Source organism: Protopterus annectens, chromosome 4.part0 (assembly GCF_019279795.1).
Source record: "Protopterus annectens isolate FY-2018-M chromosome 4.part0, PAN1.0, whole genome shotgun sequence".
Lineage (NCBI taxonomy): Eukaryota > Metazoa > Chordata > Ceratodontiformes > Protopteridae > Protopterus > Protopterus annectens.
The window spans coordinates 563,337,414-563,352,977 of record NC_056733.1 but is presented as its reverse complement, the minus strand read 5'-3'; the positions used below and the strand labels follow the sequence as shown (position 1 = coordinate 563,352,977).

At 39.8% G+C, this 15,564-nt stretch overlaps 1 protein-coding gene across 1 annotated transcript in view; it reads left to right on the top strand.

The window, feature by feature from the left end:
* The window catches only part of ANKRD13A (ankyrin repeat domain 13A), a 1,453,295-nt gene that overhangs the window by 445,359 nt on the left and 992,372 nt on the right, over positions 1–15,564 (top strand). The window contains exon 3 of the mRNA XM_044068498.1: positions 12,052–12,176. Coding sequence (XP_043924433.1) covers positions 12,052–12,176 — 125 coding nt within the window. The remainder of the gene's footprint in view (positions 1–12,051; positions 12,177–15,564) is intronic.

Genomic DNA, 15,564 nt, shown 5'->3' with positions numbered 1-15,564 from the left:
GTACTTAGCCTGCACTCGTTCTACCAATGTTTCTGGGACTTTGAACCACTGGAGGACTGCCCAAGTCAGCTTTCTTGGGACCTTGTAATATGCGTTCTTCAAGTCTAGTAATGGCCATTTGGACTCTTTTCTCATCTCTAGCTTCTTCTAAACTATCTGTCTCACTGCAAATATCAGGTGGATTGTGCTGCATCCTGATCTGAATCCAACCTGCTCATCTCCCATCATATTTTCTGCTGCTCTGCATATTTGTTTATCATTCACCCTGTCAAGAACATTCATGCAGTGGTCTAGGAGTATGATACCTCTGTGCTGCCCACAGTGGTGGATGTCCCCATTGTTCTTTTACACTAGCACTAGTATACTTATTTTTCAGTCATCCAGGATACGCCTCTTCTTGCCATAATGCTATGAATAGCCTCAAGAACCATTTCTCCCCATCTCATCCAACATCTTGATCATATTTAGTGTTACCTCATCTGAGCCTGCTACTTTCCCAGACTTCATTTTCCTTAGTACTGTTCTTACTTTTTGTAGGGTGTGCTCCTCCTCTTCTTTCCTCATAAGCTCTGTCTCGGGCAGTACAACGTATGTGAGGTTGTCTTCATTCAGAAACTTCTGGAAGTACTCCTTCCTTCTGCCTTTGATGTACTGTAGACTGGTGAACAGGTTGATGATGGCATCCCTTATGAAGGATGTCTGACTATCTTCTTCATCTTTGTATCTTTGCTTTGCAGCCTGATAGTTTCTTTGTGCCATCTACGCAGTCACTTTTCAGAAGCTGATAGAGAGTGCCTGATGCCTTGTTTTTTGCTACTGCAACACCTCTCTTAGCGTCTTTGTTAGCCAACCATTATTCCTTCTTAGACTGGTTTGTCATTTCTATCTTCCACTTTTTCCAGCACTACTTCTCTCTCTTGATGACTTACTGGACTACTGCATTCTACCACAAATTATTAATTTATTTATTTACATTTGTTGACCGGGAGTGTCCGACTGGACGTAGGTCCATTTTCAGCGGAGGCCCGGGGAGAAAAGCTCCACAGTTAAACAGACAGTAGTTACATTGGATTACATAGCGATTAACAATTTAACATAATTAATTACAAACATATTTACAGATGAAGAACATAGTACATCAGTAGACAACTAGAATCTTTATCTGCAAAGTACATAACAGACATTAACAAATGCTACAATAGAACTGCGGTGGTGGTGCTGCAGTAGCTTTGTCGCCTCACAGTAAGACGTTGTCCTGTTTGATTCTCAGCTAGAGCATCTTCTGTGTGGAGACATGCGTGAATGGGCGTACCTTCTTTGAAGGTTGTGCGTCAGGGCTGGCAACTCGGCACATAAAAATCTACTGTCAATCATTAGCGGACCGGAGTTCTGCCGAAAGACACAAACAAACAAATGCTACAATAAGAAGTTCCTGCTGTATAATAAGTACTAGGCTTATGAGCATCTGAGCTTGCTATAATCAAGGTAGTTAGTGGGGTGGAAAGAAAGGTAGTGGTTGGATGAGATGAGTGATATTAGAGTGGGAGTTGCAAGGGCATAGCCAGCATGTTTTTAGGTGCGCTTTTAGTAAAGTTTTGAAATGGGTGCATGATGGTACGGAGGTAATTGTGAATGGGAGGGAGTTCCATAATTTGGCTATGGTGCAAGAGAATAGTGCTTCACCAGCAGAGTTATTGGCTTTAGTGATCTGCAAGTGATTTTTGTTGCTGGATCTTAGTGGTCTGGCGGTGCGATAGGGTTGGAGTACATTCCGGAGGGATGGGACATTTAGTGGATGGTTTACTAGTTTGTGGGAGAGTGATAGTTGATACCACTGAAGGAGGTGAGGGAGTTCAAGCCAGCCAGGTTCAGCAAGTGAGAGACAGTGGTGACTAAGGTAGGATGCCCCTGTGGCGAATTTGGCGATTTTTTTGTAGCAGGTCTCTAGCTTGTTTAGATCGCATTGCCTTAGGTTGGTATATATTGGAGAGGCATAAAGTAGGGTGGAGATAAGGTGGGAATTTGCTATTGCAATCTTTGCTGCTTTGGTGAGAAGTTGCTTATTTCTGTATAACGCTCCTAGTTTTTTGTGGACTTTTTTATGGTCATGGATATGTGAATGTCAAATTTTTGTTTATTGTCTATTTCCATTCCTAGCAATTTGGTGTGTTCAGTTGGGTATATAGTGGTGTTGTCTTTTGCTGTGATGTTAAAGTGAGAGTTGTTTTGAGTATGTTTGGTGGGTTGGAAGATGAGTAGTTTAGTTTTGTTTGGGTTGAGTATTAATTGGGCATCAGATAACCAAGTTTCAACAGAGGAAAAGGCTTCCTGTGTGACTTTTTGCAGTTTGGGTAGGGACTGGGCTGAGCAGATGATGGTTGAGTCATCTGCGTATTGTATGAGTGTGCCATGTTTGGTGGCAGAAGCTAGATTATTGGTGAAAACAGAGAAGAGTAAATTGAAAAAAAATCTTCCAACTGCTATGGTGAAACTGCCAATCCAACAACAAAAGCACAAACTAGGACAGATAAATCACCAAGGCTAACGTTGAGTCTCAAAAGATTTAAGCAAATTTGTTAGCGGACTAAGCCACAAAACACATCCAGTGTCCATTTAAAAATGAATTTATTGAATCCAGTTAAAAAGGATAAGAGAATAAAAGTCCCTGGAAGCTCACAAATGATAAGCGCTTTCGATTTAATCTTCTTTAGATCGTAAAGAAACCACCTTGAATAGTGCAATTAGCCAATGTCTACTCTCCCTTTCGCATCTCTTTGAACTTGTAATACCAATAAAAAAACTTTCATACTTGAATCAGCCCTAAATTGTTCATATTGGTATTTTTGACTAATATGCAAATTTGCTGTAAGAACAACCAATGTCAGCTTAGCCTTTCTTTTCTCTTTAAACTTATAATACCAGTAACAATTTTTTGCGCTTGAACCACACCCCTTAGCTATTCATAATGGTGGTTTTTGGCTAATATGCAAAGTGGCTGAAAAAACAACCATTGAGAGACGAAGATAATCCGTTTTAGCCAATCAAAGTTATAAATATCCAAATTCAGCAACTTAATGCTTCCTTCTTTTGTTTGTATTTGACAATTAACTACTGGCAGGAACTTTATAATGTTAAGTTCTAATTAATTCATTCTTTGTTATGCGGAAAAAAGCTTTCACCAAAAACTTGCAGTAGGAAAGCCGATCACGATATCATTTTTATGTAAAGTTATTCATCAAATCAAGACAGAGATTATCTTGTAGTACCCAATGTATTTGTGATGGTATGTGAAACCTATCATCGCAATAAACAATAATCCTTAAGACGTGATGTCATGCTCAAATGACAGCGATAATAACATTTCGCTGCCCTATTCATTTATTTGGTATTTTTAAGTATGACACAAGTACTGGATCAGATAAAATTTTCCCCAAGCTTGATTATTAATAGCAATGGAAAAATGTTCCCCGTTAATAAAATTTAAAGAAAGAATGCTATCTCTCTGTTCATTTAAACTCGTTATGAGTTTTTTCACGGTTTCAAACCTGTGAGAAGTAGCAAAATAGCAAAATAAGTTGGCCAATGCCAATCTTGCTACCACTTGCCCTAATGACTGATATCCAATGATATAGCGTATTTCAACGTTTGCCATGAGGCCATTCACAAAAATGTTATCCAGTGAACGTGTTGGGCGGGGCTTGGTATACATTCCCGACAATGAACTGCCTGTCCCTCTCTCCTCATCGGCAGCCACAGAACTTCTCTCAAATGTACAAACATAAACAAATGCTTGCACTACATCACTTGACTACAACGATCCATCTACAAAAGTGTCAGCTAAAGTTTTATTCACACATCAGATGACAAGAATAGCATAGACCGTCTCTGTGTTTTGGTCTAATATCCAAGAGGGAAACGTAAACCATTTTCGTGATGATCAAATAATAATGCTCTCTCACCACAAATAGAGGACAATTTCATCTTGCTGCAATAACATATTAAAGTTTGAATTTCACATTCTCTTTATAAAATTAATCTTTGTCCTAATGGCATTGATTTTTCTTTTTCTTTTTCTTTATAAATTTAACCAATGCTATTACTGTAGACTGTGCAATAATTATGATTTTCCAAAACAGATAAATACTTAGTTTCGTAGGCAATTAAATTGTCATTAGTTTCTTCCTTTACATGACATTGGCAGGGATAAGGATGTTGTTTGAATATTAATTCAAGTAAAAAATAATGATGAATATAACAAACATGAATATTGATGGAGTAAAAGATTGATATACTGATATAATTACAGATGACTCTTGATCTCAATTAAGGAAAACAATTTCAATGCATATCACTTATTTTCTACTTTCATATAGGTGATAAATAACACCTTCAAAGTAAAGGACATTTAAATATTTTCTTCCATACACACTTGATGCTCTCACACATGTTTATTCAGCTTGTAGTAGGTCTTCTCATCTTCAAAATAGGTTTTAACGGAATGATGCTGTTTAGGCCTGGTGGTTGATCAGCTCGCAAGTTGATTATCCATTTTGTTTCTCTCATTTCTGTGATGTTTTCTATATCTCCTTTTCTTGGACCAGGATATACAACCTCCATGGCTTTAAACATGAATAATGGTCTTTGTGAGAGCTAACATGCGATGCCAATGCATTATGGGGATCATTATTAATAATGTCCCTTTGATGTCTCTGGTCCAAGAAAAGGAGCTATAGAAAACATCACCTCTGGTCCAACAGCTGCGATTTGCAGGTATTCACTTGGGAGGTTGTCTGCTGCTAATTTGGTGGGCTTAAGTTTAGTTAAGAGTTTTTTTATGTTGGAGGTAGGTACAGTAGAAAAAGAGAAGGTAGTGGGGAGATTACTAGTTGAAGGTGTGGGTTGGAGGGGGGTTGTGTTTGGCTAGTGATAGTATGGTTTGTGTGAAGTGTGTATTGAATGAGGTAGCAATATTTTTGGAGGAGTGAGGGATGTTAGGAGGAGGGGTACTGACTTTACCTGGGTGGAGGATGGAGTTTATGGAGGACCAGAATTGTTTGGGGCTGTGTTGGGAGGAGTCTAGGGCAGACTGGTAGTATTGGAATTTGTGCTGTTTTATTAGCTGTTTATTGCGTAGTTCTAGGAATTTCTGTCTAATTGAGGGGGTTTTGGTTTTGCGCCAGTGCTCCCAGGCTTTATCCCTGTTTTTCATTTCTGACTTAGTGGTTTTCTGTAGCTATGGGGAGGGTTGTGCTTTGTTTCTGGAAAGTCTTATGGGGGTATGGTAATTAAGGATGCTCAGGAAGGTAGAATTAAAAAATTCAACTGCGTCATCAAGACTGAGGTACTTTAAGGGATGCCAATTACATTCTTTGAGGGATGAGATGAATGTGAGTGGGTTAAAGTTTAGTTTTTTACGTATTTGACAGTAGATGACAGGTTTAGCTTCGTATAGGTATTTTTTGAGAAGGAATGTTGGGGAGTGATCACTGAGGCTATCTGGTATACAGCCTGTTATGTATGACTGGGGGCTCTTACTAACTAGTATCCAATCCAGGGTAGTGTGCTTGCTGGAGTTTTTATTTATCCTGGTTGGTGACTGGACTAGTTGGGTGAAGTCATGAAGGTTTATATGATGGGTTGGATTGTTGCCAGAACAGGATTGCCAGTCAATATTGAAATCACCTAAAATGATAGTTTCTTGGGGGAGATTGTGGGTAGACCAGCTGAGGAGGTTTTCTAGTGAAGGGATATTTTGGCCAGGTCGGAAGTAGCATCCAATTATGTTGATGGTTTTGTTTTGGTTTATTTTGAGTTTGGTATTTATTATTTCTTCATTACCTATTTGTGGAGCTGATTTTAAGATCTGGATGTTTAGATGCTGTTTAAATATTATAGCTACACCGCCTCCTTTCTTGTTTAGCCGGTCTACTCTTAGTATGCCGTAACCGGTAGGGAGTATTTGCTCACTGGTAATGTGAGGTTTTAGCCAGGTTTCTGTCAGGATGACTATATCTGGGGAGTACAAGTCTATGGTGGCATGGAGTTCATGGACTGTGTTGGATATACTTCTAATATTTAGGCTTAGTAGAAGGAAGTTACTTGGCTTTCTATTGTTTGTGATATGGGAGAAGTTGTGGTTTCTAGTCTGATTATGAGGATTGGGGTTGGAGATGGTAGGGCCAGGGTTGGGGTGGATGTCTCCACTTAGGGCTAGTTTTCATATGCATGAGGTTATTAGTTTTCTCAGTTTTTGAATGTGTTTGTTTATTAGGGAAACTTTATGTTTGTGCACTGTAGGTAATAGGTATGGCGGGAGGGTTACTATGTTAAGTTGTAGGGATGCTTTATGTTTGAGTAATATAGTTGGTAGAATAAGTGGGGGGTGCATAGGGATGGTTCTTGAGTTGGTGGGAGGGGAGCTGAGTGAGGGTGAGACATGAGTGGTGGTGTGAGTAGTAGTTTAGTGGTAGTGGTTGAGTGGGTGAATGATGGAGCTTTGGTAGGATGTAAGATATGCAAGGAGAGTGCATGCAGTGAGCATAGGTAAGGTATGCTTGTACATGTTAGTTGAGGAGGTATGATAGTAGTGGGAAAATGGAGGAGGTAATGTTGGGTTAGCGTTGTGGTTGGCTATTGGAAAGATGGCAGTGGTTTGTGAGTGTAATAAAGGTAGGACCACTGGGGGCGGGAGGAAATAGGGGGCAGGGTGAAGAGTGAAGTGGGTAGAGACCCTGTTAGTTGCTCTTATGAGGGGGCTGGAAACAATCAGGTAACAGAGTAAACTGATAAATGAACATATGATAGTGACAAAGGGTGGTTGTAGTTTTAAAAATGGTGCCTGCCACAGGTAATATTTATTAACTTTGGGATTGGCTTAAGGCAATAAACAGGGAAGGGGAGGGAGAGAACAAGGGTGTGAGCAGGCAGTTATTTTGTACTGCTGCTAATGAGCCAAAGCAAAGACAAGTTTATGTTTAAGAAACAATCAGAATTGACCAAAGACTGCTCTGAAACTGTAAGTCATTTCTTAACCATTTCTCAGGTGGAAAAACAGGATAAACTTGTATCAGTAGGCTACTGTGGTCTCAGTTTAATTTAACAAACACACAGTATTGATCAGTTATGGATACTATTTGCCAACAGAAGGGAATAAGACAGAAAGTGGAAGATGAGTGTGTGTGTGTGGGGGGGGGGGGGGGCTGCTTACAAGCCAAAGCACAGTGCTCTCCAGGGGAAAATGAATAATGGCTCAAACAGGTAGACACATACTCAAAGTTAACTTTAGCTGTTTGCAGACAGTTCAGACCCGGACTGCACTTTTCTTATAAGAATGATAAAGGTGGTACCACAGTTGATTACTTAAGAGTGGTGTTCGGTCTAGAAAAGAAGAGTACAGAGAGGAGTAAGCACTTCTGAGATTGTAAAGATATATTATAAAGATTACAAAAAACAAACTGAGCAAATTGCTACTGTAACTACTAGTATATGCAGATACTGAGCCAATTGGAAAAACATCTGTTAAAAGAAACTGCATCAGACAATTATGTAGTCACAGATAAAAATATAGTGAGCAGCACTCTGTGCTGGGTCTCTAATGTGATTCTGTCCACCAGTAACAGCACAATTATATAGAAATAATTAGACACCAGTATGAGCTATCTACACACAACACATTTTCATGAATAACATTAGTGAACAAGGTGCAGCTATGCAAATAGACCATACTTTTATACTAAAAACAACTTGGTGCAGACAAAATGCTAGCATGCCATAGTAACTTCCAGTAATAAAGTATAAATTATGTTAGATGTCTAACACAATTCATCATAAACAGTTGTAAAATATCTAACACAATTCAACATAAATAGGCATTTACAGTTGTAATAGAACACTTACTGGAGAGACACTGAGCTCCTCATGGGGCCTGTAGCTGAGTGGATTGTAGTTTTAAAAATGGTGCCTGCCACAGGTAATATTTATTAACTTTGGGATTGGCTTAAGGTAATAAACAGGGAAGGGGGAGGGGGATAACAAGGGTATGAGCAGGCAGATATTTTGTACTGCTGCTAATGAGCCAATGCAAAGATAAGTTTGTGTTTAAGAAACAATCAGAATTGACCAAGGACTGCTCTGAAACTGTAAGTCATTTCTTAACCATTTCTCAGGTGGAATAACAGGATAACCTTGTATCAGTAGGCTACTGTGGTCTCAGTTTAAATTAACAAACACACAGTATTGACCAGTTATGGATACTATTTGCTAACAGAAGGGAATAAGAGAGAAAGTGGAAGATAGGTGTGTGTGTGTGTGTGTGTGTGTGTGTGTGTGTGTGTGTGTGTGTGTGTGTGTGTGTGTGTGTGTGTGTGTGTGTGTGTGTTACTTACAAGCCAAAGCACAGTGCTGTCCAGGGGAAATGAATATTGGCTCAAACAGGTAGACACATACTCAAAGTTAAATTTAGCTGTTTGCAGACAGTTCAGACCCACACTGCGCTTTTCTTATATGAATGATAAAGGTGGTACCGCAGTTGAATACTTAAGAGTGGTGTTAGGTCTAGAAAAGAAGAGTACAGAGAGGAGTAAGCACTTTTGAGATGGTCAAGATATATTATAAAGATTACAAAAAACAAACTGAGCAAATAGCTACTGTAACTACTAGTATATGCAGATACTGAACCAATTGGAAAAACATCTGTTAGAAGAAACCGCGTCGGACAGTTATGCAGTCACAGATAAAAATATAGCGAGCAGCACTCTGTCCTGGGTCTCTAACGTGATTCTGTCCACCAGTAACAGCACACTTATATATAAATAATTAAACACCAGTATGAGCTGTCTACACACAACACATTTTCATGAATAAGATTAGTGAACAAGGTGCAGCTATGCAAATAGACCATACTATTATACTAAAAACAACTTGGTGCAGGCAAAATGCTAGCATGCCATAGTAACTTCCAGTAATAAAGCATAAATCATGTTAGATGTCTAACACAATTCAACATAAACAGTTGTAAAATATCTAACACAATTCAACATAAATAGGCATTTACAGTTGTAAAACACTTACTGGAGAGACACTGAGCTCCTCATGGGGCCTGTAGCAGAGTGGATTGTAGTTTTAAAAATGGTGCCTGCCACAGGTAATATTTATTAACTTTGGGATTGGCTTAAGGTAATAAACAGGGAAGGGGGAGGGGGATAACAAGGGTATGAGCAGGCAGTTATTTTGTACTGCTGCTAATGAGCCAAAGCAAAGACAAGTTTGTGTTTAAGAAACAATCAGAATTGACCAAAGACTGCTCTGAAACTGTAAGTCATTTATTGTCCATTTCTCAGGTGGAATAACAGGATAACCTTGTATCAGTAGGCTACTGTGGTCCTCACACATGCTGTTTTGAAGTGCTGCCATTCTTCTTCAACTCCACCTATTTCCCTTTCTTCATGAACCAGTCAATGAGAGTTCAAGCAAATAAAGTTTGGCCCAAGCTCCAAAAAATGTCAGTGAACAAAGAAAAAACATTATGGATACCATGGATGAATCGTTAATGACAAACGCAAGCTTTTATTGTGAAAGCTTTTTGTGTGAAACTTGTGTTTGTCATTAAGGATTCATCCGTGGTATTGGGAATGCTTTTTTCTTTGCTTAATTTCTCTTTTTCCTGAGGTGCTAGAGCCCTGAGTAATTCTTTGAACTTCTGTGTTTTCTCTCCAATCAACTTCCAGGCCTTTAGCCTAGTCTCTGTTGACCTTAGAACCTTCTCTGACCACGTTTTGCAGCTGATTGTGGCAGCTAGTGGTTTATACTGTGGGCCAGCTGTTTCACTGGACATGACTTTGCATTCATGGATTCTACCCCAATCTTCTTTTCTTACTAGGAGGAGGTGTACATGAGTTGCATGTTGGCCGCTGTTCTATGTGATTCTGTGACTGTTTGTCTTGCTGAACCATGTGTTATCCATCTTCAAGCCATTTGCCAGACAGTAGTCTAGAATAGCAATCCTTATCTACTCTTGTTGCCTCACCTATGTGGACCCAGGCAATCCTCATACCCTATTCTGTCTGTCTGGATGTGTGTGTTCAGGTCACCCATTACCAAAGTCAATTCTTGTTGGCCTGCTTTATCTATCAGATCCTGAAGCTGCTGTCTGATTGCAGTCTTTTCCTCACTATCACAACCCTGCTGTGGGGCATAGGCTGAGATTATGAATAGTGTCCTATCCTTACCCTGGTGTCTTGATTGCCATGAGTCTGTAACTAATTCTGATGACATCCAACATTGTCTTCTGAAGCCTCTCTGTCACCTCCAACTCCAACACCATTTCTAGTTTGTCCTTCTCATCCTGAGTAGTAGATTCTGGATCCCAAAACAAGTGCCTTTGCTGCACTGCCATTCTATCTGGTCTCCTGGATACATGCAGTGTCCAGTCCCCTCCTTATCATCATTTTGTCCACTTCCGAGCTGCATCCTGTCAGTGAACCTACATCAAATGCAGCATTTCTTAGTTCATGTTTGATGAGTTGATTGGTTTTATATCCAGCTTTCACTCGACACTGGTACAGCCAGTAACTTATTGACCCAAGGCTGGTAAGTTTTATGTCAGGCACATACTAGTCAATAGAGGCACATGTACCCCTCAAATCGTTAACATGGGTCCCTTGCATAGGTCAGAATCATCTAAGTCCTCAATCCACTTATCACCGGCAAATACCCTTGCTCATTTCTGGTGACATTAGTCAACATGGCCGAATCATCTAGAAACAATTTTTTCACTGTTGAGTGGCTAGCCCTGACACAGCATGCAGTTTGTGATCTATGTTCACCTATCTTGAGAATACTGTACACTGCAGATGATGTCCAAAGCAGTTTGTCTCTACAACTCTTCCCCCTATAGGCACCATCTAGAGTCCATGCTGCTGCCCACAATTCCATTTTTTGTGAGTTTAAGGGGGAAGTGCTCATCATATTTTTCAGAGATGGGAAGAACATCAAACAGACACAGGAAGAGCATGCAAACTCCATACAGATGTTGGTCGGAGGTCAAGATCAAACCTTCTACCTTGTCCATGGGAGGCAAAGACCTTAATCATTATGCACTTTGGTCTCTATTGCCATGTACAACATTATGCACATTATTTACCATTTCTAAGAATTGTTGCTAGCATGATAATTAACTCTTGAAGGAGAAGCAGTACACATTACTTACGAAAGTGAGTGGGCAAGGGTGTGTGGCCCTACTGTACCCTATCTATTCAGCCACTGGAATCAAACCTGCCTGAATAAGTACATTTTAGCTCAAACCTCCTTTCACATCTCCCATGTACAGACTTTACTATTTGTATACTAGCAATCTGGTTAACCTCCTCAATCAGTTTTTCCATCTCGTCCGTGATGCCATCACTTATATCCAAACACAATTTAATAATCATGTAGCTTATATTTAACACATCCATTCCTAATGCTACTTGGATTTTAGGCAGTTACTTATGTTTCTATTTAATTCAGTTTTTAATTCTGTTATAAATGTGTTTCATAACATGCCACAGTCAGCCTGGAGTATTCTTTGCAAACATGTTTCTGATACTCTGTTCATTTTGTAATAGTTCTTAATGTTTGACTTAGAATCTTTGCAAATTAAATTTGTCCTTCCATTTGAAAGGTAGACTTATAAAACAATTGTGTATTTTATAACATAATGTTGCCTGCTGGTGTATGTTCACTGAGTGAGTGTGTGTGTTAACATGTACCCTGTTAGACTGTTCTCCTGTTCAGAATTACTTCTCTTCCTTATTTCTTCTGCTTGCTGTGATAAGCTGTGTCTTTTGTGATGCTGAATAATATAAATAAGTATCGCAAAATGAATGAAAAAATAAATAAGTGCCATGTCTGCATGCTGTTAGAGACTAGGGTTTCAGCACTTGAAACTTTTTTTGATTTAAGGAATGCTGGGTTAATCAAAAAATGTTAATGAAAGATGCAGTTGTGTAAATGTGCAACTGACATTCTGCCTTAAACATGTTTTTAAAGCTGTTTGTGTTTTAATTTCCATAGTTCTTCAAGAAGCAGTAAGTACAGGGGATCCTGAACTTGTAGAGCTGGTACTGCAGCACCGTGATTATCACAAAGCATCCACAGCTTTAGGGGGTGTTCCAGAACTGTTGAGTAGGATAAATGAGGTAAGGAAATGTAAACCATCTTCATTTTCCCAGGTAAATGCTTAGTTACTTAAGTTAGTAAAATTTTCTTTCTTTTTTTTTTTTTTTTTTTCTTGGTTTACTTCCTTATCAGAGTGATGACCTAAACAGCTTCTCTGAACTGCATTTTTATTTTTTGGGTAAACAGGTTTAAAGAAATATGTTAATGATACACTGATGATGATGAGTTCCTGAAGTAGATTATTTGACTGACTGTTTTTATATACTTTTACTTTTGTTCTCATTTTAGTAGAACTTAGACTCTGGAAAAACCCTGACTGATATTTGGAATGGAGCTTTCATTTTTTGCATATTCTATGGAAACTTTAAATTAAAAAAAAAATAATAACTGTCCACAATTACCTCCGAAAACAAATTTGGATTAATTCCAGAGTGCATTTTCATACTAGGCACATCTAGATAGCTTTATTTTCATGTACAGTAATGTGAAGCCATAAGAAAGAGTTTGTCAAACATTTACAATGACACTGCATGTCATCAGTTAATGCCCTTTATTATGATAGGTAAGTGTTGTAGAAAACGCTCCACACTGCAAAGTAAATATACCATCAGTATGCGTGAATGGGCGTACCTTCGTTGAAGGTTGTGCGTCAGGGCTGGCAACTCAGCACGTAAAAATCTACTGCCAATCATTAGCGGACCGGAGTTCCGTTGTGGCGACCCCTAACCGGGAAAAGCCGAAAGACACAACAGCAACAACATTGTCTCAACTACTGCTACAGTGTAGCACAGATCCTTCTTATATTCAGACACCATTGTTTTGCCAGTGTCACTGATAATACTTATTGTTTGAGTGATCAGTGGAGAGGGATATTTGACATTTCCTGTGCTGAACTGATATTTTGATAGCTCTTCTTTGCACTAATATCAGTTACCAGAACTTACTTCTGCAGTAAACGTCACAGAAGGAAAAGGGTGCTGTCTTCTACCACTTCTTCCTGTTATCCATTTATGTATCTATATATTTATTTCAACGTGTATTTTAAAATGTTGGTTATGGGAAATGTGTATATGCCTTTAAATATGTTCTCCGACTGTATGGAATGTGGGAATATTCTCACAGTGATTAGATAAAGTACAAGGCCTTAATTGCCAATTATTATGTCATAAAGAGGTATAACATGGAGGACTAGATTCAGTAAGTTAGCTCCTCACTGAAGGATGATCTGAAAGGAAGACTGGTAAGTGTGGAGTGAGAGAGTCCCCATTTGGGGCAAACCTTTGGAGTATAACCTGTGGATCATACCTGGATATAAAAGTTCCTTGATACCAATGCTTATGATAGGAATACACTTTGAACTTAATTGCTGTGAACATTGTGCAGCCATTAATGAAATCCTGAATGTAACTGCCCCATGATTCCAATGCCTATCATGGATTCAGCATTTGAACATATTGCTGTGGACATTATGGAGCCATTAGTAAAATCCAGTAATAGGTATCAGTATGTACTAGTCATGAAAGATTATGCTACCAAATTTCCAGAGGCAAATTTCCATTATACAAACTGTTATTCCTCAGAGTGGGTGTCTTTAAGGAGTAATTTACTGACAAAGACGCTCTGTTTATGTTAAGAGTAGTGTTAAGCTATACCTTATCTTTAGTATTTAGTTGAATGCAGTTTTGTGTGTGTGTGTGTGTGTGTGTGTGTGTGTGTGTGTGTGTGTGTGTGTGTGTGTGTGTGTGTGTGTGTGTGTTTGTGTGTGTGTTTTCTGTTACTGAAACTATAGATGTGCTTCGTGTTTCACTGTTGCAGTCATCACACTTGGGTTATCTTGCTAGGGGTAGCCCTCAGTCGGACCGAATACCAGAGGCTTAGTATTTCTGCATCGGTTGCTGTCGCTCCAGGACTGACGTCAGGTCGTCAGTGGTATAAAAACAGGCAGCCGACGCCATTACATCAGTCTTTCTTGCCGAGGAGCCCGAAGCAGAAGCAGTTCACACGAGTGCCAGTCGGCCGCTACCTGAGTTTTTGTTTCCAAAATTGAAGTTGAAGTCTTCTAAAGGTAAGTACCTCATTGGGGATCCTTTTTTCTTGCTCTAACCGATGTCAGAAAAAGTTAACAATTGTTTCGCCTGTGGGAAGCAAATACCACACCGAGACTGTCATTACTTGTTTAAGCCCAGACCACGACGTCCCCCACTGTCGCTTCTCTGCTTTGTTCAACGCTAGAATTATCCATCGTCGGGCCCTTATTGAAGCTAGATATTTTCGCTTACAGTCCTCAAACTCCGACATGGCTTCAGTAAGCCATCTGACAGCAGATCTTCTGAAAAAAAGTAAAGATAAAGACAGAGACAGACTGCACAGGTCCAAACCTACTGACAACGCTTCCGTTAAGCTAGTTGTCAGTTCTCCGGAACTCAATGAGGTGCTTTCGCAACCCCTGATGCCCATTTCTGTGGATTCGCAGGCCACTACCGAGACCCTTTCGGAGTCCGGTATGCAGCAAAACTCTTCGACTAAGGATCCTGCGATTGTCTCTACCTTGGATAGGTCCGGTGCTGCTGAGCAGGCACTGGCTTCCGAGGAAGTCCTTCGCACTACCGATTCTTAACACAAACCGACATCTTTCGCGACTACCATTCTTATGAAAATGACTGAGTTTCTTAGGCCCACAGTATGAACCACATCCAAGAAACTGACGACCCAATCTCAGGCACATACTTCCTTGCCTCCATCTCAAATGCTTAAAATGACAGAAGACCTTATCATGCTGATCAGGGGAAGCCAAGCTACCCCCTCCAAAAGAAAAAGAGATCTGTCCCCTGTAGTTTTGTCTGAACAAGTGTCAGATGACTCTCATGCATCTGAATATGAAGACATGCAACCCCTCTCTGCTTACATCTTTTCCTCCTGTCCCCCAGAGGATTTTTCCTTTGGGGAAACCCTTCATACCTTAAGAGAGCATTTCCAATGGGAGAGTCAGGACTACCCTCAGTCTAAAAAGAGACTCGGAATTCTTAGATCTTCCACAGCACAGACCCTTGGCCATCCCCCCAGTCCAGGATGTTGTGGATGATGTTTTCCTGGAATCCAGCTGGACTCTGGACACCCACCCTCCTGCACCCAGAAAACCAGACAGGTACTATAGAGTCTCTGACTCACACAAATTTCTTTTTAAAAAACCTACTGCTGACCCTGAGGTCATTTCTCAAGGGCCTAAAGGGATTAAAGCAACCTCTGCTAAGAATCCCACCCCCTCAGATAGGGATTCCCGAGCACTTGACAGATGGGGAAAAAATGTATACACCTCACCTACTCTTGCTATCAGGGCATTAAATTGTCAGTTCCATATGCTAAAATTTCAGCAATATACCCTGGAACTCCCCAAACAAAAATGTCTTC